We start from the raw sequence: 20,077 nt of genomic DNA on the forward strand, positions 1-20,077 counted from the left end.
AGTGACAAAAGCCATTTGTCAAACTGGCAGCACAAGAAGAGAATGGATTTAAATGTGATACTGAGGATCTTCCTCCTCCTACCCAGCCCTCATTTTTTGCCGTAGGTCCAGTTTTAAACAGTGAGAGATTAGGGTGAGCACGGAGGAATCCCCCTCCCCCAGCCCCCTAATCAAGCAGGTGCCAGCAGCCAGCAGAGTAACAGGCCCAGGCGGAGAAAGAAGATCCTGAAATTTTGAAAAAGGGCATTAAAAAAAAAAAGGGGGGGGGAAGAAAAGGAGTGGAAAAGTAGTCTATGCATCCAGCATTAGCACGAAGTCCCATTTCCATTTTTCTTTCCCTTGCGGAAGCAAGCGACCCCCGCAGCCGTCCCCACCTACACGCGCACGAGCACGTCTTAGCTCCCCCAGCCTGGCAGAAGCCCTTCTACCCCGGCCTCCGCGACGACACGGGCCGCTGGAGCCCCGCAGGTAGCAGCAGGGCTGACGTAGACCCGAACCCGACCAGTGCAGACGTGGGCAGCTCCACCGTCGGTGGGGCCGCGAGAAGAGGCGGGGGCGGGGGGCCCAGCGTGGCCAGGCTTCCCCCCACCCCCCCGGCGGGGCTGGGGCCAGACCCCTCCCTTTCCTTTTCCACGTCAGGTTTCTGGGGAGGCGAGGCCGCGGCGGTTAGACGGGGCGCGGGTGTGGCGCGAAGGGGCACCGGCGGCGACGGCACGCCCTGGCTGAGCTGCGGCTCGGCTCGCTCTCAGGCCCGGCGGATAACGGGCTCTGGGGGCTGGACAGGGGAGGGCACTGCCGCCGGGACTGAATTCCCGCCCAGCTTGCCTCCAGCCCCAAGACCGTTAGCCGCCTTCCCCCCTCCTCACTCTGGCCCCGGGGGTGGCTCTCCTCCTCTTTTCGCCTGGGGTGCAGCGGAGCTGGGGACAGGAGCTGCGCTGGGGATGGGGGGATGTTAGCCGGGAGGAGGAAGAGGGAGGGAGCAAGAAGGAAGGAGGAAGAAGGAGGGGACTCAGCAAGGGAGGGTTCTTTTCTCTCTCAGTCTTTTTATTTTTTTATTTTTGGCCAAACTTTGGCCACGTGAACCGCCCCCCATTCACTTTTGCGCCAATGGGGGCAGCGAGGACGGATCCCGAGCGAGGCCACGGGACCACTGCCGCGGCAGCCGCTTCATAACGCGCTGTGCGTGACGTGAGGGGCTCCTGTTGCAATGGCGAGCTGAGCCGGAGGATGTGCAGCAGCAGCGGCGGCGCCGCCGGCGACTACGAGGGCAGGGGTAGCGCTAGCCTAGAGGAGCCCAGCCAGTCCGAGGGGCAGGGGAGAGCCAGGGAGGGGACATCCACGCTGCTACTCCGGCCCCGAGCCGCCGAGCCGGAGCCCTCGTTGCCGCTCTCTGCTCCCTTTGCCGTCTCCCCTACCTCCTCCTCCTCCAGCGCCGCCGCGCGCCGGGCATGGTCCCTTCTTAAAGGCGCAGGACCGCGGCGGGGGTGGGAGGGGGGGCGCGGGCAGAACAAAGCGCCGGTGCTCGCGGGGCGAGCTAGGGGCCTGCGGGCGGATTAGGAGGATCCGGAGGAGCCATGGGTATGCGGGGCCGGCCGCAGGCGCGGCCGCGCTGCCTGTCCCCGGCCCGGGGCCGCTAGGACAGCCAGGGTGGCCTCGCCAGACCCGGGCATCGCGACGGGCCAGCTCTCTCCCGCCGGCCGGTGAAGAGAGCGGACAAGGGACTGCAGCGGGCGAGCCCCCGGCTGGAGCGCGGAGCGCAGTGGGGTCGGGCCGACTCGGAGGAGCTGCCCTCGGGGGAGGTGGCTGTTTTTCAGCGGGTGAGGGAGGCTGTGGGGCCGCTGGCAGTTGGGGAATGGCTGGGAGAAGCCGCCGCTCCTGGCTCAGTGTGTTGCTAGGGCTCATCCTGGGCTTCATCCTGGCGTCACGGCTGATCCTGCCCCGCGCTTCGGAGCTGAAGAAAGCGGGTCACCGGCGCAAAGCCAGCCCGGAGGGCTGCCGTCTGCAGCAGCAGCTGCAGGACCCGCCATCGCAGCAGCAGCAGCAGCAGCAGCAGCAGCCCCCAGTGCTGTCGCTCAACGGGGGGCGGGAGGACTCCCGGAGCTCGCTGTTCTGGCCTCCGGAGCTGGCCGCTGGCGGCCACCCCGACGACCTACCCCGGGCCAAGAACTTTCTTTTCGTGGGAGTCATGACAGCCCAGAAGTATCTGGAGAACCGAGCCGTGGCCGCCTACAAGTGAGTTTTGCCTGCGTAGGCTCCGCATCCCGGGCAGGTCCTCGGGGCACATCTGATTTCTTCTTCATTCCTCACCCTAGCGGCTCCGGAGGGCGGGGAAGTTCCCTCTGAATCTGCTTCTCTATCAGATGGGACTGGCTAAACCTGCAGGAGAGCGGTGCTCATCCTCTGGTCTCTGGGCTGGCGGGGGTGGGGGGAGGGCCTCTGGAGACGTCCAGAGCCGAAGCCCCTTTTCTGACAAAGCTAGAGGGATTCCAACTCTGCTTGTCTGGAAACATACCTGCCTTGGATTTCCACAGGCACACAAAGGTACATGCAGCTTTTTATTTAGGCCAGGAGTTCTGAACCTGAGGTCCGGGACCCGTTCGGCTCCTTGGAGAGGTTTTCAATGCCATCTGAGAATTTGAAAAAGGAAAATATTTTCATCTTTATTTTCACTAATCTCTAACTGAAATTTAGCATTCCCTTAAAATATTTTAATGCATTACTCCGAGAATAATTGTCTGTCTGCCTGCCCCTCTCTCTCTCTCTCTCTCTCTCTCTCTCTCTCACACACACACACACACACACACACACACACACTCACACACTCACACACTCACACACTCACACACACACTCACACTCACACACACACTTTCCCCGATTTAGACTTTGAGAATCCTTTTGGAATGAGCTTAAAAATTGAAGAATGCCTACCAGGACTTCTGCCACTCCAAACTGAATTTGACCAAACAGTTGCTATTTTCTGAAGCACTTAAAAAACTTCCTGGCATTTAACAGCCGAAAGAAAAGTGTCTTTGTGGTTGCTTAAGATAGCAATCCTAATAAGTCAAGGTTAAATTTGATTATTGTAATTGGACTCCCATAAATGGAAGAGCAGGCAGAGATGTATTGTAATTCTAGAATAGAATAGGAATCTTAGGTGTCTTTAAATTTAAGGGTACTATAGTATTTTTAGTTACCAAAAATTTTTAAGAAGTCATGGTTTTCAAAAAATACTCAAGCATTATTATGCATTTAAAAAATTTTAGACCTTTTTTTCTTTTTTACTGGTGCGTTTGAGATGGGCATAATATCTATGTACTTAATGAAAGAATTTGTATTAGTAAAGTTAAGAATAATTATTGCAGTAATTGGTGTTACTTAGAAAAATAGAGGGGTTCATGTTTAGGATGAGTAGGAGGCTAAATAGGCTTTATAAATAGAATTTCTGGAATGATGGAAGACTGTTAAATTATGGCTGAAACTGAAACTGAAATTTTAGCATGAATTAGATGGTGGAAAGATAATAGGTCTATTTTCCTGGAATTGAGTCTTTCATTCAAAACTTTTATGGTTATATGTGAAAGATTTCAAGACGTATGTCAGGAAAGTAGATTTTCTTATTTATACCACCACAGTACTAATACATTGGGGGAAAAATTTCCAGAATATGAGAAAGTTGAATTTGGATCCATGGCTTATTGTAAGTCATTATTATCCTCAGTCTCCATTCCCCCACTACTTCTTGTTCCCCTTCTTGTCCCCTTCCCTGCAAAAAAAGAATTTAAATCAAAAAGGAGTCTGTGAGTGACTATGTCAGAGGGTAAGAAAAGAGAAGACACTGCAGTGATAGCGGGGAATCACAGTCCTTTCAATACTGATCTGATTTTATATATATGTATTTGATTTTCAAGTTTCCATTATGTTACATACATTCAAAGCTCAGATTTAACATGTAGTGTTAAGAAAACTCCTTGTAAGTGGAGTTTGGTGGATAGTAGATTGGTCTGAGCATCAGAAGAACTACTGTTTTCTGTAGTAAATTGATTCCTTATTACCTTATGTGAGTCATTTAAATTTTCTTGGAGCATCTCCATCATAAAAATTCATGAGATTTTCAGCATGTTATAGTGCTAGACTTAGAACCAGGAAGGTTATGTTCAAATCCTGCCTCTGACAATAACTGTATGGCCATGGGCAAGTCACTTACTCCTTGTGCCTCAAAAAAAGAAGGAAGGAAAGAAACAAGCCTTTATTAAGCATTGACTGTGTGTCACATGTATGCTAAGTGCTTTACAAATATTTCATTTGATCCTTACCAACAACCTTAGGTGTGATAGGTGTTATTGTTATCCCTATTTTCCAGCTCAGGAAACTAAGGCAGACAGAGTTTGTGACTTGTCCATGATCACACAGTAATCAATAAGTGAGACAAGATTTGAACTGTGGTCTTTCTGACTACAGGCTCACAATGCCTTGCTAGCTTTTTCATTTATAAAATGAGAGTAATAATACCTGTCTTATCTCTTTCGTAGTAATTTTGTGAATCTTAAATGAGATAATGTATTTAAATTGCTTTATATACTTTAAAGTGACATATAAACATCAGTTATTTGAGATGGTTGCAAAAATATTGTATGTTCAAAAGAAAACCATTTAAATTTACTCATTTATTTTTGGTAACAATCTTTTAAAAATGTAGCTATCATATCCAGAGTATTGGATTGCTAGGTGATTAGTTTATCAATTATGTGATGCAGCAAATTCAGTATTATTTTGAAGTCTGACCAATGTGGTTACTATTTTTCTAGAGTTTAGGTTGTCATATTCTTGATGTTGGCTTATTATTCATTTCTAAATGCCCTTGATTTTGAGGGGTTAATGGTGACCCTAATCCTTTTCCTTCTATTTCCTCTAATGAATACTTTTGGAATATTTTGGGAAAGGTAGAAAGATCAATCTTTCTTTGACTCTTTCTTACTCTTTTTGTGGTGATACCACTACCCTTTCCTTCCTTCTCATGCTACTCACTTTCCTTGGTTCTTTTAAAACAAACAATGAATATTTTCTGTGACTTGCCCCTTATCTCATCTATTGAAGAAACATTAGGATTCAGAGGACTTGTGAAGTGAACTCTCCTCATTGGTTGAGCTTTGGCACCATGCAGCAGAACATTCCCCTACTCTAAAGATGGTTTTGACTGATTGGGAGTTGTCATTCAACCACATAATTTTTAATTTGAGAAAATGGACTTGTCAGTTACAAGCTAGCTAATCAGTTAATAAACATTTATTAAGTACATTCTATGTGCCAGTTAATGTTCTAAGCATTGGGGTTACTAAGAAAGTCAAAAAAGAGGCCCTGCTGTCAAGGAACTTACATAAGTCTTATGGGGGAGATAACAAACAAACAAATAAGCACAAATAAATTATACAGGATAAATGGAAAATAATTAACAGAGGGAAAGTGCTAAAAATTAGAGGGGTTGTGAAAAGCTTGAAATTTTAGTAGGAACTATGAGAAAGCCAGGAAATGGAGATGAGATGGGACAGCATTTGCAGGTGTTGGGGGGACAGCCAGAGAAAATACCTGAAACTTAGCTGTGGAGAATCTCATTCAGCGAACAGCAGGGAGACCATTGACTCTTGATGGAAGGGTGCATGGAAGGGAGTAAAGTGTAAGAAGACTGGAGAGGTAGAATTTGGGTTAGAGAAAGGGGACTAAAGTATGATGAATTATGAATACCAAACAGAAGGTAATTTATATTCATGTATCCCTTAATAGTTCAGGTATGACCATTTCTAAGCTGAAAGCTAAGGTTTATTCCTTAAATGAAGTAATGGAATCATTTTTTTTTTTTTTTTTTTTTTTTTTTTTTACAAATTTAGATTTAACTCTTGTTGTAGCAAAGATAGTACTTGGTTAGTGGACCTGAATATACATGAAACTATATTTGTATAAATTACTGTAGGTATAGTGACACTATTATTATATGGTTACTATACTTGTATAATAGGATCTTAGGGTCTAAAATTGAAGGAAATTTGGAAATCACCATATTCGGTCCCCTCATTTTAGAGATGAAGAGACTAGGACCTCAAGAAGTGGTTTGGATTTTTTCAGTCACACAGTAACAAAGATGGGAATCTCTGACAAAAAATCCAGTATGAATTGTGTGTGGTTTTTTTTAAAACTGTACCATACTTCTTTCTTTCCCAATGATGCAGAAAACAAACAAAAAACCAATGAAGACTCAAACAGATCTCACAAAGTCAATTCAATAAAAGCAGGGGGTGCTCCTGCTTTATAAATAATTCTAGCAAGTGTAGTTATCTGGTTTTCAGGTCAAAAGAAGTAAATTAGAAGAGGGAGCTGTTATAGTCAGGTAGTGAAAAGTAATCCATAAGCTGTTAGCAAGCCAGTAAACTTAAATTTTTGAATTTAGTAGCCTGGGGTCAATAGCCCTATGTACCCCACTGAGGCCCTTCTTTATTGCTGTACTGTATAATCACTGGGAGGCTGTTGATAATATCAAAAGCCTGAAATACCTCTCAGTTTTGCTACCTATTATTGAAAGAGTTTGGGCATAATATTTAGGCCTCCCAAAAGTTTAGTTTTCTCACTTGTTAAATCAGAATAAAATACTCAGACCACTTGCTTCATAGTTCTTTGAACTTTGTTACAAAGCTACTATATAAATGAGAGATGTTTATAATAACATGTATTCACGAGAATGGACCTTGAGTCATCAAGAAAAGGTTAAACTCATTATGCTCACAAGGAAGTATATAATACATTTTAAAAATATTTTCCAAACTGTATAAAAAAGAAAAGATAAGAAATTGCCGCTTTAATAAAGTGTCAACTATATTCAGAAAAATTTGACCATTTGGAATGACTCATTCCCAGAAGATCCTAAAAGGCCGGGGCCTCTACTGTATTTTCTTTTTACATTTGAAGGGTATATATTTTCTAGCTTAACATATTTGGGTCTTAGATTGTAAAACACGTTGTGAAGTCCATGACTTGGCCAGAGTAATTTTTCTGGCAAAGGTTGATCAGAAATCCTTATTTATCCATCACTTAATTTACCAATTGAAATTGACAGAATGCAATGTGGATAAACCCAAGAATGTAAATAAATGAGATAAGAAATTTTTTTTTCTCTTGACAAGAAGGATTAGGGAAAATAGAAAAGCAGTTTGGCAGAACTTAGGTTTCAACCTAATGCTGACATCATGCCCTATAATAAGTTGAAAAAAGATATAAAAATTAAATACAAGAAGACTTCAGTAAAATGCATTTCCTAAGCTGGGATATAGCTTTAAAATAAAGGAGCAAATTTTTTTGAAAATTTGCATACAAAGACTGCTATATCATATGTTATATGTTGATTATCAGTTATGGGTTATTTAGTAGAGAAAAAAAAAAGGGAAGATAGTCTGGGCTTTTCCCCCCTTTTTTTGCTTGTTAACATCTTTCCTAGAGTTTCATTTCAACAATACTTATTTAAGTAGCCATTCTTATTAGACATTGCCCTTAAAAATACAAAAACCAGTTCTTTCTCTCTAGGAGCTTATACACCTCTGCATAACTTATGCATAGATAAGTAAATACAAAATACTTGCAAGGTAAATATAAAGTGATTTTACAGGTTTGGATGGGATGTTAGGTAATATTCTAATGAACATAAAGGATTAGGAAAGGAAATGGTACTTGAGCTGAACTTTGGAAGATTTTATAGAGTTAGATGGAGATGAAGGAGAACATTCCAGGAATGGAGGATAGTACTTGCAAAGATACAGAGAAGATGATGAAATTCAGTATCCCAGAATGGCAGCCAGTAGGCATGTTTGGATTAGTGAGTGCCTGAAAGAATGACACAGTAAACCTGGAAAGGTAGATTAGAGTCAGATTGTAAAAAGCTTTAAAATACTAGATGAAGAATTCGTATTTTATCCTAGAGCAAGGGACTTTTAACCTGAGATCCTTGAGCTTTTTTCTTCTGAATGTTTTGATAACTGTATTTAAACATAATCAGTTTCTTTTGTAAACATATGTTTCTTATATATTTTAAAACATTATTCTGAAAAGAGGTCCATAGACTTCACCAGGAGTTAATGAAACATCAAAAATCCTAGGACCCCCTCTCCTCAGAGGCATTAATGAGTCACACCATTTAGAGCTAAGAAGTGACATTTTCCATCTTGTGCTTTAGCAATGTCACTTTGGCTGCTTAATGGAGGCTTGAGTAGAAAGGAGAGAGAAAGGATTCAAGAAAACAAATTAGGCTGTAGCACAAAACCAGGTAAGAGGTAATGAAGTCACTGAATAAGGGTGGTTCTGGTATGAGTAGAAAATGGTATTGGGGAGGAAAAAAGTTGAAGTTGGTTGAATTTTTATTTTTTTACTTGTGTGATTATTGTACATTTTGTACATACATATATATACACACACACATACACACACACACACATACATTATCTACAAAGGTCTAAACAATGTGCCTCAAATCTTCCTCTAGGTTCCTTAACTTTATGGGAAATCCCTCCAGTATTTCTTACCCTTGCTCTATAGTAGTGAGAGAAGGCTTTTTTCCTTTTTTGATTAGATATCTTTTGATGGTATCTTTTATGCAATATTTTTCATGTAATTCACAATCAGTAATGTGTCAAATTCTACTTATGCCTCCTATACATCACTACATTATTTCGTGGGTAATCTTTAGTTTTTTTGTTCTTTAGATATTGTGATGTTTCAGGATCACTAGCTATGTTGTGTTATAGAAGAATATTGATGTTAAAATGATCGATTGTTTTGAAGAGAAAATTCTAATTTCTCATCTGCATAGTCTGTTTAAATAATTGGTCCAAAGAAAGAAAGCTTTTATTTTGAAACATATAAAATGCAAATATAGTTTTAATTCAAAGCAAAGCTTTGCATAAACTGGCATAGTTGGAAATGATGAAGTTGGGGTCAGACACCTGACCTGAATTGTGCCTTGGACACATAGTAACTTTGTAACCACAGACAAGTTTTATTTGACCATTCTGATCCTGTTTCTTCATTCGTTGATAAAGTGAATTTAAATACCTATAATACTTTCCTTCACAATTTTGATTTTTTTCAGGCTTTGTGATTTTCCATAATTTTATGTAGCATTCCTGGAAGAACATGTGTATTAAAAATATTGGGTTTTGGGTCAGTAAACACCTTAAGATCATTAATAGAGCTTTAAAAAAATAGAATCCAGCCTATTCTTTCTCCCTTCCATTTCTGGGCTTAGCTCATTTGTTGTCCACTTGCAATGTTTGATACAAAGGGCAATGGAGAGAAACAAATGGTAAATATAAATAGGAGGTATAATATTACTGAATATGAATTTATAAAATTCATTTTATTCATAGTATAAAAATATCCAGTAAGTGCAATATCAGAAAGGGAGATGGGTTGGGTTTGTGATAAGAATCAGAGTTGACATGTATTTATTTAAAGCAAAGGACTAAAGAACTGTGGCTATTATCGTTATTTAATCAGTGTCACACATGTTATTTCTGGGAATTGTCTCCCTTCTACCATTTTATTCACATTTCCTAGGAAAAGGTTGGAAAAATAATTTGAGATAGATTTTTCAGTTTTTTGATTGGATAGTAGAGAGGATTTTTTTTTTTTTGGTTAAAATTCTGTTAGTGTTTTTTTTTCTGGTTAGAGGTATAGTTTCTTGTAATATGAGTGTTTATTAAATATTTCTGGGAATTAAAAAAAAACTACTGGTAAAATCTGTTATTTAGTAAGAATTACAGATGTGTTTGGATCCAAGCAGAAATGATTCAGTAAAACTTGCTTAGATTTGAACTTTAGAGAAGTTTGTGCATGCCAGATGACTGGTGGTGGTTGTTGTTGTTTTAATACATAAATCACAATCAGTGAATGGATCTCATCTTTCAAAGGGAAAAATCTTAAATTATAAAAATGTACTCTTGAAAAAAAAAGTTCTTGCTGTATGATCATTGAAAGAGAGGAAATATAAAATGACTTTTCTTATTTAAGCCATAATATTTCACAATTAACCCCCATTAACAACCTAACAGCCAGCCTTTTTTTTTTTTTTTTCTCTTTTTTAACAACAATGAAAAACAGTTGCTCTTGGTAATAGAGATTCTCAGAATTTGTTTTCTAAAAGTGCTATGAACAGGAAAACTTGTAGTAAGGTAGGACTTTAGCACTATTTCCCCACAGCCCTTTTAGTTGTTCCACTAAGTATATACTCCTGTTTCTTAGTTGCTGGGCTGCCAGCAAACAGTATTTTGTATAGGGAGTATTGCTGAGAGGGCCAGTAACCTCAACATAAAGGGGCCTGTATCTTTTCCCAGACTAGACTACTCATTCAAACATATAAAGACATAACTATGTTTCCAGACACAGGACCATATTCTGAAAACACAAAAATGAAAAATAACACAATCTTTCCCTCAAAGAGTTGACATTATTAGTGATGTGTATGCAGATAAATGTAATACAAATAGAATGTGATACAAGCAAAGGAAAGATTCAAGATGCTTTAGGAAAACTTGAAGAAGAGAGGAGGACTTTGAAAGGTAAACTTTCCTATAGGAGGTAGAGCACCTGAGTTGAAGAATAGAAGAATTTAGAGGGATAGGTGTAAAGAGGCCTGGAGAAATGTATAGAAATGAGAAGGGACAGGAGTAAATGGCAAGTTGAAGGAGGAATTTAATGAATTGAGTTGTCATCTTTTTCAATTCTTCTTTGGAGAATGTAAGACAAATAAAAATTTAAAACCTTTATTTAAAATAAAAAATACAGCAAAATATACTATTAAACTGCTGATTTAATCAGTCTTATAATGTATGATAATAGAAAAATTATTGCTTAGTTAATTCTTTTAAATTGGCAATATTATACTTTGCTCAGTCATTATTACTACTTTTCCAGTAAGTACTAGAAAAACTAGGTAACCTATTAATACTTTGGAATGCTATATTCTATGTGTGTCAGCTTGAGGAAAACTTCTTCTTCTCTTTTAGTATATCTTTTGTGATGCTATTTATTGTGGTTTTATATCCTGTTAAAATATTTTTTCTAACTCTAAACACCATTGAGCCTTACAACACTAAACTCAAAAACACTTGAAAAGTGTCATAGGTGTTAGTTTGTTCTGTAGCCAAAAAACCCCCAAAAACTTTGTACATGAAATAATTATTCTTGTATAATAATACAACTTAATACAACTCTTATTGATTTGTATTTCTAGGTCTTAAGAGAACATTTGGAAGGGAAACATTTACTTCCCAATGAGATATCAAATCATTATTTTCATTCAAAGATTAAATACAAAGTAAAAATTCCAAAAACAATTGAAAATGCAACTGAAAGCATAATTTATTAATTATAATAGTTAATAATTACTATTTAGGATATTTTGCTAGGTGTACATAAATGAAAGATTTATATTTAAAGTTTGATCTGAAATGCTTAAATTTTCATGCTTACATAGTTTTTCTTCCTGTTTTTACCTTCCTTTAATTAATGTAATTTTTAGATTAATAAACTGCCTCAAACATGAAATGAGATTTTTTTGTCCTTGAATTAAGAGCTAGGATAACATGTGAATAATAAACATTGACACTTTTTCTCCTTTACCCAGTCAGACTTAAAAGGTCACTGAGCACAATCAAGTTATATTATGAAGTCTGCTAACTTTTGTCATGGGTTCTGCAACATTATTAGTAAGAAAGAGGAAAATATAAATGTAACATAGGGTCCCAAATTGTAAAAAGGAAAAAAAATTAAAGTGGAAAGTGGATGGGAAAAATTATATCTCCTTAAAAGCATAATTCCTCACATATTAGAGGTCTTCCATAGATATTTGTTGAATTGAATCTGAAAGCAATAAGTAGCAATAGATGAGAGACTTCATGAATTGGTAGGTGAAAGACTCAATAGATGAGATGGTCAAAGTGGTAGTATTAGTTCAAGTTATACAGCATAAGATTTTGATGGATTTAGGTAATGTGATGAGTAAAAATTGGATTTCATACCTGATTTTTGTCTTTTAAATAGATAAATTTGTTAGTAATGAAAGCTTTTGAAATAGCAGAATTTGCCTTTTTGTACTTTATACTTTTCTTCCTTTATCTTATTGCATGCAATTAGGTGCAATGTATCTTGCCTTGCTAAACTTGCTCAGTTTTTTGTTTTTTTTTTAATATCATTAGCCTTGAAGAACACATCTTAGGACACAAGATCTTTGACATGTCTTCTAGGCTGTTGCTCAAGCAATGTTGGAGTTATAAGCTATTTTTTAAGACAGAGTCATGAGATGAGTTTGCTCAATGATCAGAATGCTTTATTATCATATTAGATTTTGCCTCCTTAATTTTTTTGCAACACTTTACTATTATTTAAAAAGTAATTCTCCTAAGTCCAGAAATTGACAAGTCTCCAGAAATAGTTTATTTACCCTACAGAACCTTAAAATTTTGTTCCACAACAAACTTATACATTTTTTTGAGCTAAGACTTCTTAGTTGCAAAAGATTTTTATTCCTCAGGAAGTTTGAGAAGCTCATTTATATTCAGTTTGGATAATAGTAACTTCATGCCTATTTTGTATGGTTAATGAGTGCTAAGCCTTGGGAATATGAGAGTGGAAAATAGTGTAATTCCTGGCCTCAGGAAACTTATTTTTCTCAGACTAGTAATTACAAAGGACAGATATACAGACATCATAGTTTTTCTTGTTATATAAAAAGGAATAGCTAAAATAATAATTTAAAAAAACCCAGAGAGGCTTTTTAAACAGTTTCAAGGTTTTCTGTATTCCAAATTAATTAAAACATGCACTTGGTATTTGTTTTTACCACAATCCTAGAGTTAAAAGATAAGATAATGAATTATCTCAGGGAATTTATTTTCCTCAAACTATTAGTTACATAAAACAGAAATGCAAACATCATACTTTCTGTTTCTTCTGTTACGTAAAAAAGGAATAGCTGAAATAACCAAAAAGCAGAGAAACTTTTAAATAAAGGTTTAAGATTGTATTCTGTATTCCAAATTAATTAAAACATGCATTTGGGACTCATTTTTGCTACAGTCCTCGAATTGAAAGATAATGAATTAAGATACTTTTTTGATTCCTAGAAGCTTAAAGTTATTACTAGACAGCAGTGAGAAATATAGTATAATAGAGGATGAGGATTGTACTAGAAGTGAGAATAACTGGATTCATGGGTCCTTAGAACTAGAAAGAACCATAGAAATCATCTCTGACCTTCACCTTTTATGGATAAAGAAACTAACATGCAGAGCTATTAAGTGACTTGACCAGGATCCCCCAGGTAGAAGTGGTAGAAGTAGTATTCAAAGTCGTATATAACTTCCCAAGTGCTGTTCTCTCTTGCTTCTTGTCTGGTTTCAGTTGTTTCTGTGGTGTGTCCTTGGGCAAATCACTTAATCTCTGGGCCTATAGGAGATAGGCTGTTGTGAAGTGCATATTGGATAATTTTCAAAGCTGTGTACTTTGTGATTAAAGAGAACGAGTGATTCAGAGATACATTCAGACCTTAGTTTTTTGGAAATAGGGGAAGTCTGTTCCGTACACAGTAGAACTTCTTTTGGGTACCAAAATCCATGAGTAATGATCCTTTGGGACTTGTAACTCTGATTTCTAATTAAATAATTTATTAAAATTTAAGTTTGAAGGGAACATTTTGATATTTCACCCTTTACCCCATGGTATCTTTTGTAACAGAATTTGATTCTTGGCATCAGTAGGTTCTCAGTTAGAAATAATGGAGGGAGAAATCAATTTGCTTTCCATTCTTATGAAAAACACTAATTTTTCAGAATTAAAAGATATCCAAAACTCTGGAAATTTGAAGTATGAAAGATTATTGAATATAAAAGTAGGTTTTTTTTCTCTCTCATTTGAGCTCTAACTGGAATTTATTTTGATTCTAGAACATGGTCCAAGACAATTCCTGGGAAAGTTGAATTCTTCTCTAGTGAGGGTTCAGACACATCCATACCAATTCCCATAGTGCCACTACAGGGTGTGGACGATTCCTATCCACCCCAGAAGAAGTCCTTTATGATGCTCAAGTACATGCACGACCACTACTTGGACAAGTATGAATGGTTTATGAGAGCTGATGATGATGTTTACATCAAAGGAGATCGTCTGGAGAATTTTCTAAGGAGTTTGAATAGCAGTGAACCCCTCTTTCTTGGGCAGACAGGACTGGGCACAACTGAAGAGATGGGAAAATTGGCTCTTGAACCTGGTGAGAATTTCTGCATGGGTGGTCCTGGTGTGATCATGAGCAGAGAGGTGCTTCGAAGAATGGTACCACACATTGGAGAATGCTTGAGAGAAATGTATACAACCCATGAAGATGTGGAGGTGGGACGATGTGTCCGGAGATTTGCAGGAGTACAGTGTGTCTGGTCTTATGAGGTACGAACAAAGTTATTTAATGATTTATAAGCATTCTTGGATTTTAGTATTGAATGAGTATGGGAAATTCATACATCCCTCTCATGTTGAATTATTTTATGAAGTTATCATATGCTCTTCATGTTTTTGTTTCTGATTTGTTTAAATTTTTCCCTAACAAGTTTCACATTTCTTTTCTTATACTTAATATGAAGGATAATGCTTTTAATTTTTAATAATGATCTTAGCTTTTGTTACTTAATTCTGAAAAAGAAATCAATCCATTGTAATTGTTTCTAGCTTATAGTTAACAAATGGTGGAACATGAGAAAGGGATCTTCAAATTTGTGTCTTCAAACTATTGCATTTCACAGATAAGGAACCTGACTCTCAGAATGGCTTATCTAAAGTCATGACCATATCAAGGGGTCATCATAATTCAATTAAACATTTTTAAAATTATATGTACATATATATATTCAGAAGTAGCAATTGAAAATTACTTTCTTATTTTATATATATGGGGCATTCTTCTAGACAAAGAGCCTTGTAGATTAGCCTGGAAGAATGAATACATATAAATAGATGATACAAATTGGAAAGTGAGAGTATAGAATTAAGGACAAATAAAAGGGAGTAAGGTCTATGGAAGATATGATTCCTTCCAGGTATGAGAGGGTAAGATTTGTAAATAGGAGGGGTTCAATCTATGGATTTTTATCTATGGATTTTTATTTGGGGACATGCAGAATAAGTAAGATTTTTATATTGAGATGGGGGAGATTAAAGGTGTTTAGAAGAAATAGAATTAATTTTAGACATAGGAGAGGACACAGAAAAATAGAAAACATGTGGATACGTTTAAAGAATAAGTGGTATAATTTAAGGATTATTCATTAGAATAAGTCTAGGAAATGTTGAAGCTAGACTATGGAGGGAGTGATTATAAGACTAAGAAGTTTGGATTTTACTTGATAGACATTGGAGTCCCATTGAAAGTTTTTGAGCAGAATGACATGATATAGCAAACTTTGATCCAATAACAAAATATTTGATATAGAAAAATGATTTTTTGAGAAGTAGCAATTGAAAATTATTTTCTTATAATCAATTAAAAGGTGCTTTGTTCTTGAATGTTTTCCTCATTCCTTCAAAAATAAAAGCTAAGTTGAAACAAACTTTAAAATGATGACTTTTATGTTTGTACTTTTATTTCAGAGATACTATTTTGCTAGAATTGTCTTTTGAAAAATGAGATACTTTTCTCCCATGTGCAAGGAAAGGAAAATACATAATTAAGGGTATACAATATGTAGCAAACAGTTGATTTTCATTTGAGATAAATTTGCCTGAATAGTTGATCATAGAAGCATTTTATTCTTGCCAATGCATGCTTTTAAATTTCTCTTCTAATCAGTATTTCTTACAGTTGAAATTTTAGAGATGTGAACGTTTTCAGTGCTACAGGGAGTAGCCTTTGTTTTTGTTTCAAGTTATAAAATCACAGAGTTATGTAGTAAAGACAAGACTTAAGCAGAGTGCACACTTTGATCTCTTCCCCCCTAAATTGCATTGGCATTAAACTAAATATGTGTAAGGGATCTTATTTTCAAAGATAAAAGATAGCTAAGAGAATCCATGAGAAAACACAGCTGTTTTGAAGATTTTATACAGTTGTAAGCAGCTGTCTAATATATTCTATATTTCTGGCTTCCTGTTAACAGAAGTATTTTCTATGCTTAATTATATGAGTAGAAGCTCAGGATTTGTAACATTCTGAAATTTTATTTTTTAATTAAAAAGTGTTAAACTAGTTTTTGTCTTTGTTTTTATATCATTATTTTCTAATCTTTTTGCCTTCCCTCCTCTTCCAAGAGAATCTTTTATAATATAGAATTTTAAAATGGGAAAAATAGCTAACAAAACTTTTTAGCATTGAAATTGTGGCTTTTTCACATATTTCTTCATATCTACAAATAATTTAGGGAAAGTATCAAAGTATCTTCTCATATTTCTTCTTTGAAAATAACTGATCATAATTTCTCAACTTTTTGTTTGTGTTGTTGCTATTCTTTCCCATTTGCATTGTCCTTTTTTCTTAGGACTTAATGTTTTTCTATTTCTTCTTACTTGACTTTACATCAATTCTTATAGGTCTTCCTATGCTTCTTTGTATTCATCATCTTTATTTTTTCTTACAGCATATTCTGCTATTCATGTACTGCAGCTTTTTTAGTCTTTCTCCAATTGATGGACATATATTTTGTTTTGAGCTCTTTAATGCTTGAAAATATGCTGCTGTAACTAAGTGCCTCTGGGGCCTTCTTTTTGTCACTGACCTCCTTGGAAGATATGCTCAGCGAATAGATCTTTGAATTCAAAAACTAAAAGCATTTTAGCCTTTCTTAGCTAAATACCAAATTGTTTTACATAATGATTGGATCAGTTAATAGTTTTATCAATCAATTATTAGTGTGCCTATTTTCCCCACAACCCCTCAGGCACTAACAATTTGTGTGAAGGGAAATTTCTGGATTATTTTAGTCATTAGAGAAATAGTTTTATTATTTTATTATTAGTTACTTGCAACATTCTTTCATATGATTGTTAAAAGTTTTGTATTCCTATGAGAAAAGTTTATTCAAATCCTTTGACTCCTTATGTCTTGGACTGGGGAGGATTGGCGTCTGTTCTTAAATATTTCTGTTAATTGCCTATTTATCTTAGACATCAAACTCTCGTTACAAATATTTGCTAAAATTATTTTCCCCAGTGTCCTGTTTTCCTTTTTGTCCCAGTTGCATTAATGTTGCTAATGCAAAAAAGCTTTTAAATTTCGTGTAATAAAATTATTTTATCTTTTTTAACCACCTCAATCTCTTGTGTGGTTAAATATTTACCTTTGTAGAGGGATATTGTAAATGTATTTCTTTGTTATGTTATCATATCTGTTTATTTATTTTAAAAGCTTTAAAAGCTAGAGTATTTGTGGCCTCTTTTCTTTTAGATGAATGCCAGAATAAGAAGGTTAGAGCTTGTTTTTGTAATAGTATTTTATTTTTCCAATTACATGATAGTTTTCAAGATTCATTTTTGTAAGTTTTTGAGTTCTTTTTTTTTTCTCCTTCCCTTCTTTCTCCCTAAGACATTAAACAATCTGATATGAATTATACATATACAATCATTTTAAATATTTCCATATTTGTCATAGAGCTTATGTTTTCAAAGTTCTTTATGGCATTAGCAAAAGAATTGATCCCCAAACTAGTAGAGATCTCTTGAGTACCCATTTCTCAGGTAATGAGAAATACTTATCCTTCAAAAGCTACCTATCCTGAGGTGTCCTGAGAATTGACTGTGACTAACTATCATTTCCAGATGGTTGGAAGAAAAATCCAATATCATTGTTCCCCTTAGAACTGATGTGTTTTTAAGGTTATGTTATCAGGTGATAGGCCCAAGAAGATTGTGATTGAAAGTAGAGATCACAGAATTGGATTTTTCTTGGAGTTTGGATTGACTCGCTACACAAATGTTACTTCCTTGGTGTCAAGAAGTTGATGACATGGTGAATAGGCGCAGTATAGTAAATTTGAGAGCCTCTCTAGCATTCAGGTAACTAGAGACAATAGACAAACCCTCACTTCTTGGTATGAAATGTGGCACTCAGAGAAGTATTTTCACAATTAATTTCTTGACATCATTTGTCACTTGATGTGTATTGTATTTTTAAGGTATCTGGAAAAAAGTTATAATTAAATAAGATTAGTTAATAAGAATTACTACTTACAGAGTTCTTATTTTAACTGAGGTGTAGTATTTAAGCCTTTTTCCTCAGTGGAGGATATTATATGCATTGTTCTGCATTATTGCATTGAGGGGTTCTTTTTTTGTTTGGTTTTTAAATTTTTTCTCTGTAATATAAGAAAACCATGCCTTCCACTTCCTCTTAGATTTGTAGAAGGCAATAGCAGTAGTCAAACTCTATTTTACTTAGTCATCCTGTCTTAATTGCATGAGTCATATGCTTCCTATGGGTGAGGACTTTGTGTTTTGCAGAGGCCTGTATACTTATGGGTGTTTAGGCTCAAATTTTCGTTAAAATCAATCAGTAAGTATTTATTAAGCACATACTATGTATGTACTAAGCATTGTGCTGTAATGATGCTGAAATGAAGTGAAATAGTTATGTTATTGAGCTTACAGTCTTGCTGGGGGAGCAACATGTACATATATATAGGTATGTGCAAGATCATCATATATGTGAGTGAAATCAGGAAAGATTTTATGGAGAGGTGGTACTTGAGTGAGACTTAAAAGAAGCTAGAGAAATTAGAAAGCAGAGGAGAGAAAGAAAAGTATTCTGGGCAAAGGCATAGAACGATGTATGAGGAAAGAAAACAGTATAATTGGATTGTAAGTAGCGTGAATAAAAGAAAGTAATATGTAATAGGGCTGGATTAGCTTGATTGGCCAGATGTTGCAGTGTTTTGAATGCAAAAATGAATTTGTTGCTATATCAGAGAACCACTGGAGTTTGAGTAGGGCAGTGATATGGCCACATCTATCTATGCTTAAGGAAATCACTTAGTCGCTCTATAGAGGAAGGATTGGAATATGGAAACATTGGAGGCCAAGAGAGCAAATTAAAAGACCATTTAGACAATTCTAACAGTCCATGTGAAGATAAGGATCTGAATGAGAATGTTGCTAAGTCAAGAGAAAGGAATTTATATGTAAGATGTATTATAGAATTAGAAATAAGATTTGACCACGGAGAGGGTAAGTAGGATGAGTGGGAGTATTGTTTTGGACTTGGTGACTTAGAGATTAGGTGATATGAAACTAGAGTTCAAGAGAGGCTAGTGCTAGTATCTAGGAGTCATCACCTTGAAGATGATAACTAAACCTGTGGAATCTGATTAAGTCATCAAATTAGAATAGAGAGATAGAAGTCAGGACAGAACCTTGGGGTTACATCCAGCAAAGGAAACTAAGAAGGAGGGGGAAGACAGGTAGAAAAACTTAGGAAAGTATAGATTTATGAAAACCTAAAGAAGGGAATATATAGAGGAGAAGAATAGTTAGATTAGTGTCACATGCTGCTGTTTAAAAAAATGAAGAGCAAGACAAATAGAAAAACACTATCAGTTCTGGCATTTGAGAGTTCTTTGGTAACTTTGGGGAGAGCAGTCAGATCAGGAGAGGAGCCAGACATCAAGAGCTTAAGAAATAAATGAGAAAAAAAGAAAATATGAAGATTAATCTTCTGACTTCTAATCCAGTATTCTTTTTGCTAAAGATTCCTTCCTGTAGTATTGGTACAGAATGAATAGAATCTAGTTTGGTGAAATTTTGTATTTAATATAATATTTGTTAAAATTATTTTATTTTATTTTATTTTTTATTAATTTTATAATTATAATCTTTTTTTTGAAAAATCTTTTTTTTATTAATTCCATGTAATTTTAATGAAATAACGTGTACAATCAAGATATTTGTTTGTTTCCTGCTCTTTGAGTCTGAGCTTCCCTAAAGTCTCAGTATGTTTAACCAAACTAAATAAATAGTAAATGACCAGCTCCAGTGGTGTGGATATGACACCCATGTGCTATTAGTTAGCT

At 36.7% G+C, this 20,077-nt stretch overlaps 1 protein-coding gene across 1 annotated transcript in view; it reads left to right on the forward strand.

Moving 5' to 3' along the window:
* Nucleotides 1-682: 682 nt before the first annotated feature.
* The window catches only part of CHSY1 (chondroitin sulfate synthase 1), a 92,879-nt gene continuing 73,484 nt past the window's right edge, over nt 683-20,077 (forward strand). The window contains exons 1-2 of the mRNA XM_074295003.1: nt 683-2,232; nt 13,979-14,474. Of these exons, the coding sequence (XP_074151104.1) occupies nt 1,853-2,232; nt 13,979-14,474 (876 nt within the window). The 5' untranslated portion in view covers nt 683-1,852. The remainder of the gene's footprint in view (nt 2,233-13,978; nt 14,475-20,077) is intronic.

This window comes from Sminthopsis crassicaudata, chromosome 2 (genome assembly GCF_048593235.1).
Source record: "Sminthopsis crassicaudata isolate SCR6 chromosome 2, ASM4859323v1, whole genome shotgun sequence".
Taxonomy (NCBI): domain Eukaryota; kingdom Metazoa; phylum Chordata; class Mammalia; order Dasyuromorphia; family Dasyuridae; genus Sminthopsis; species Sminthopsis crassicaudata.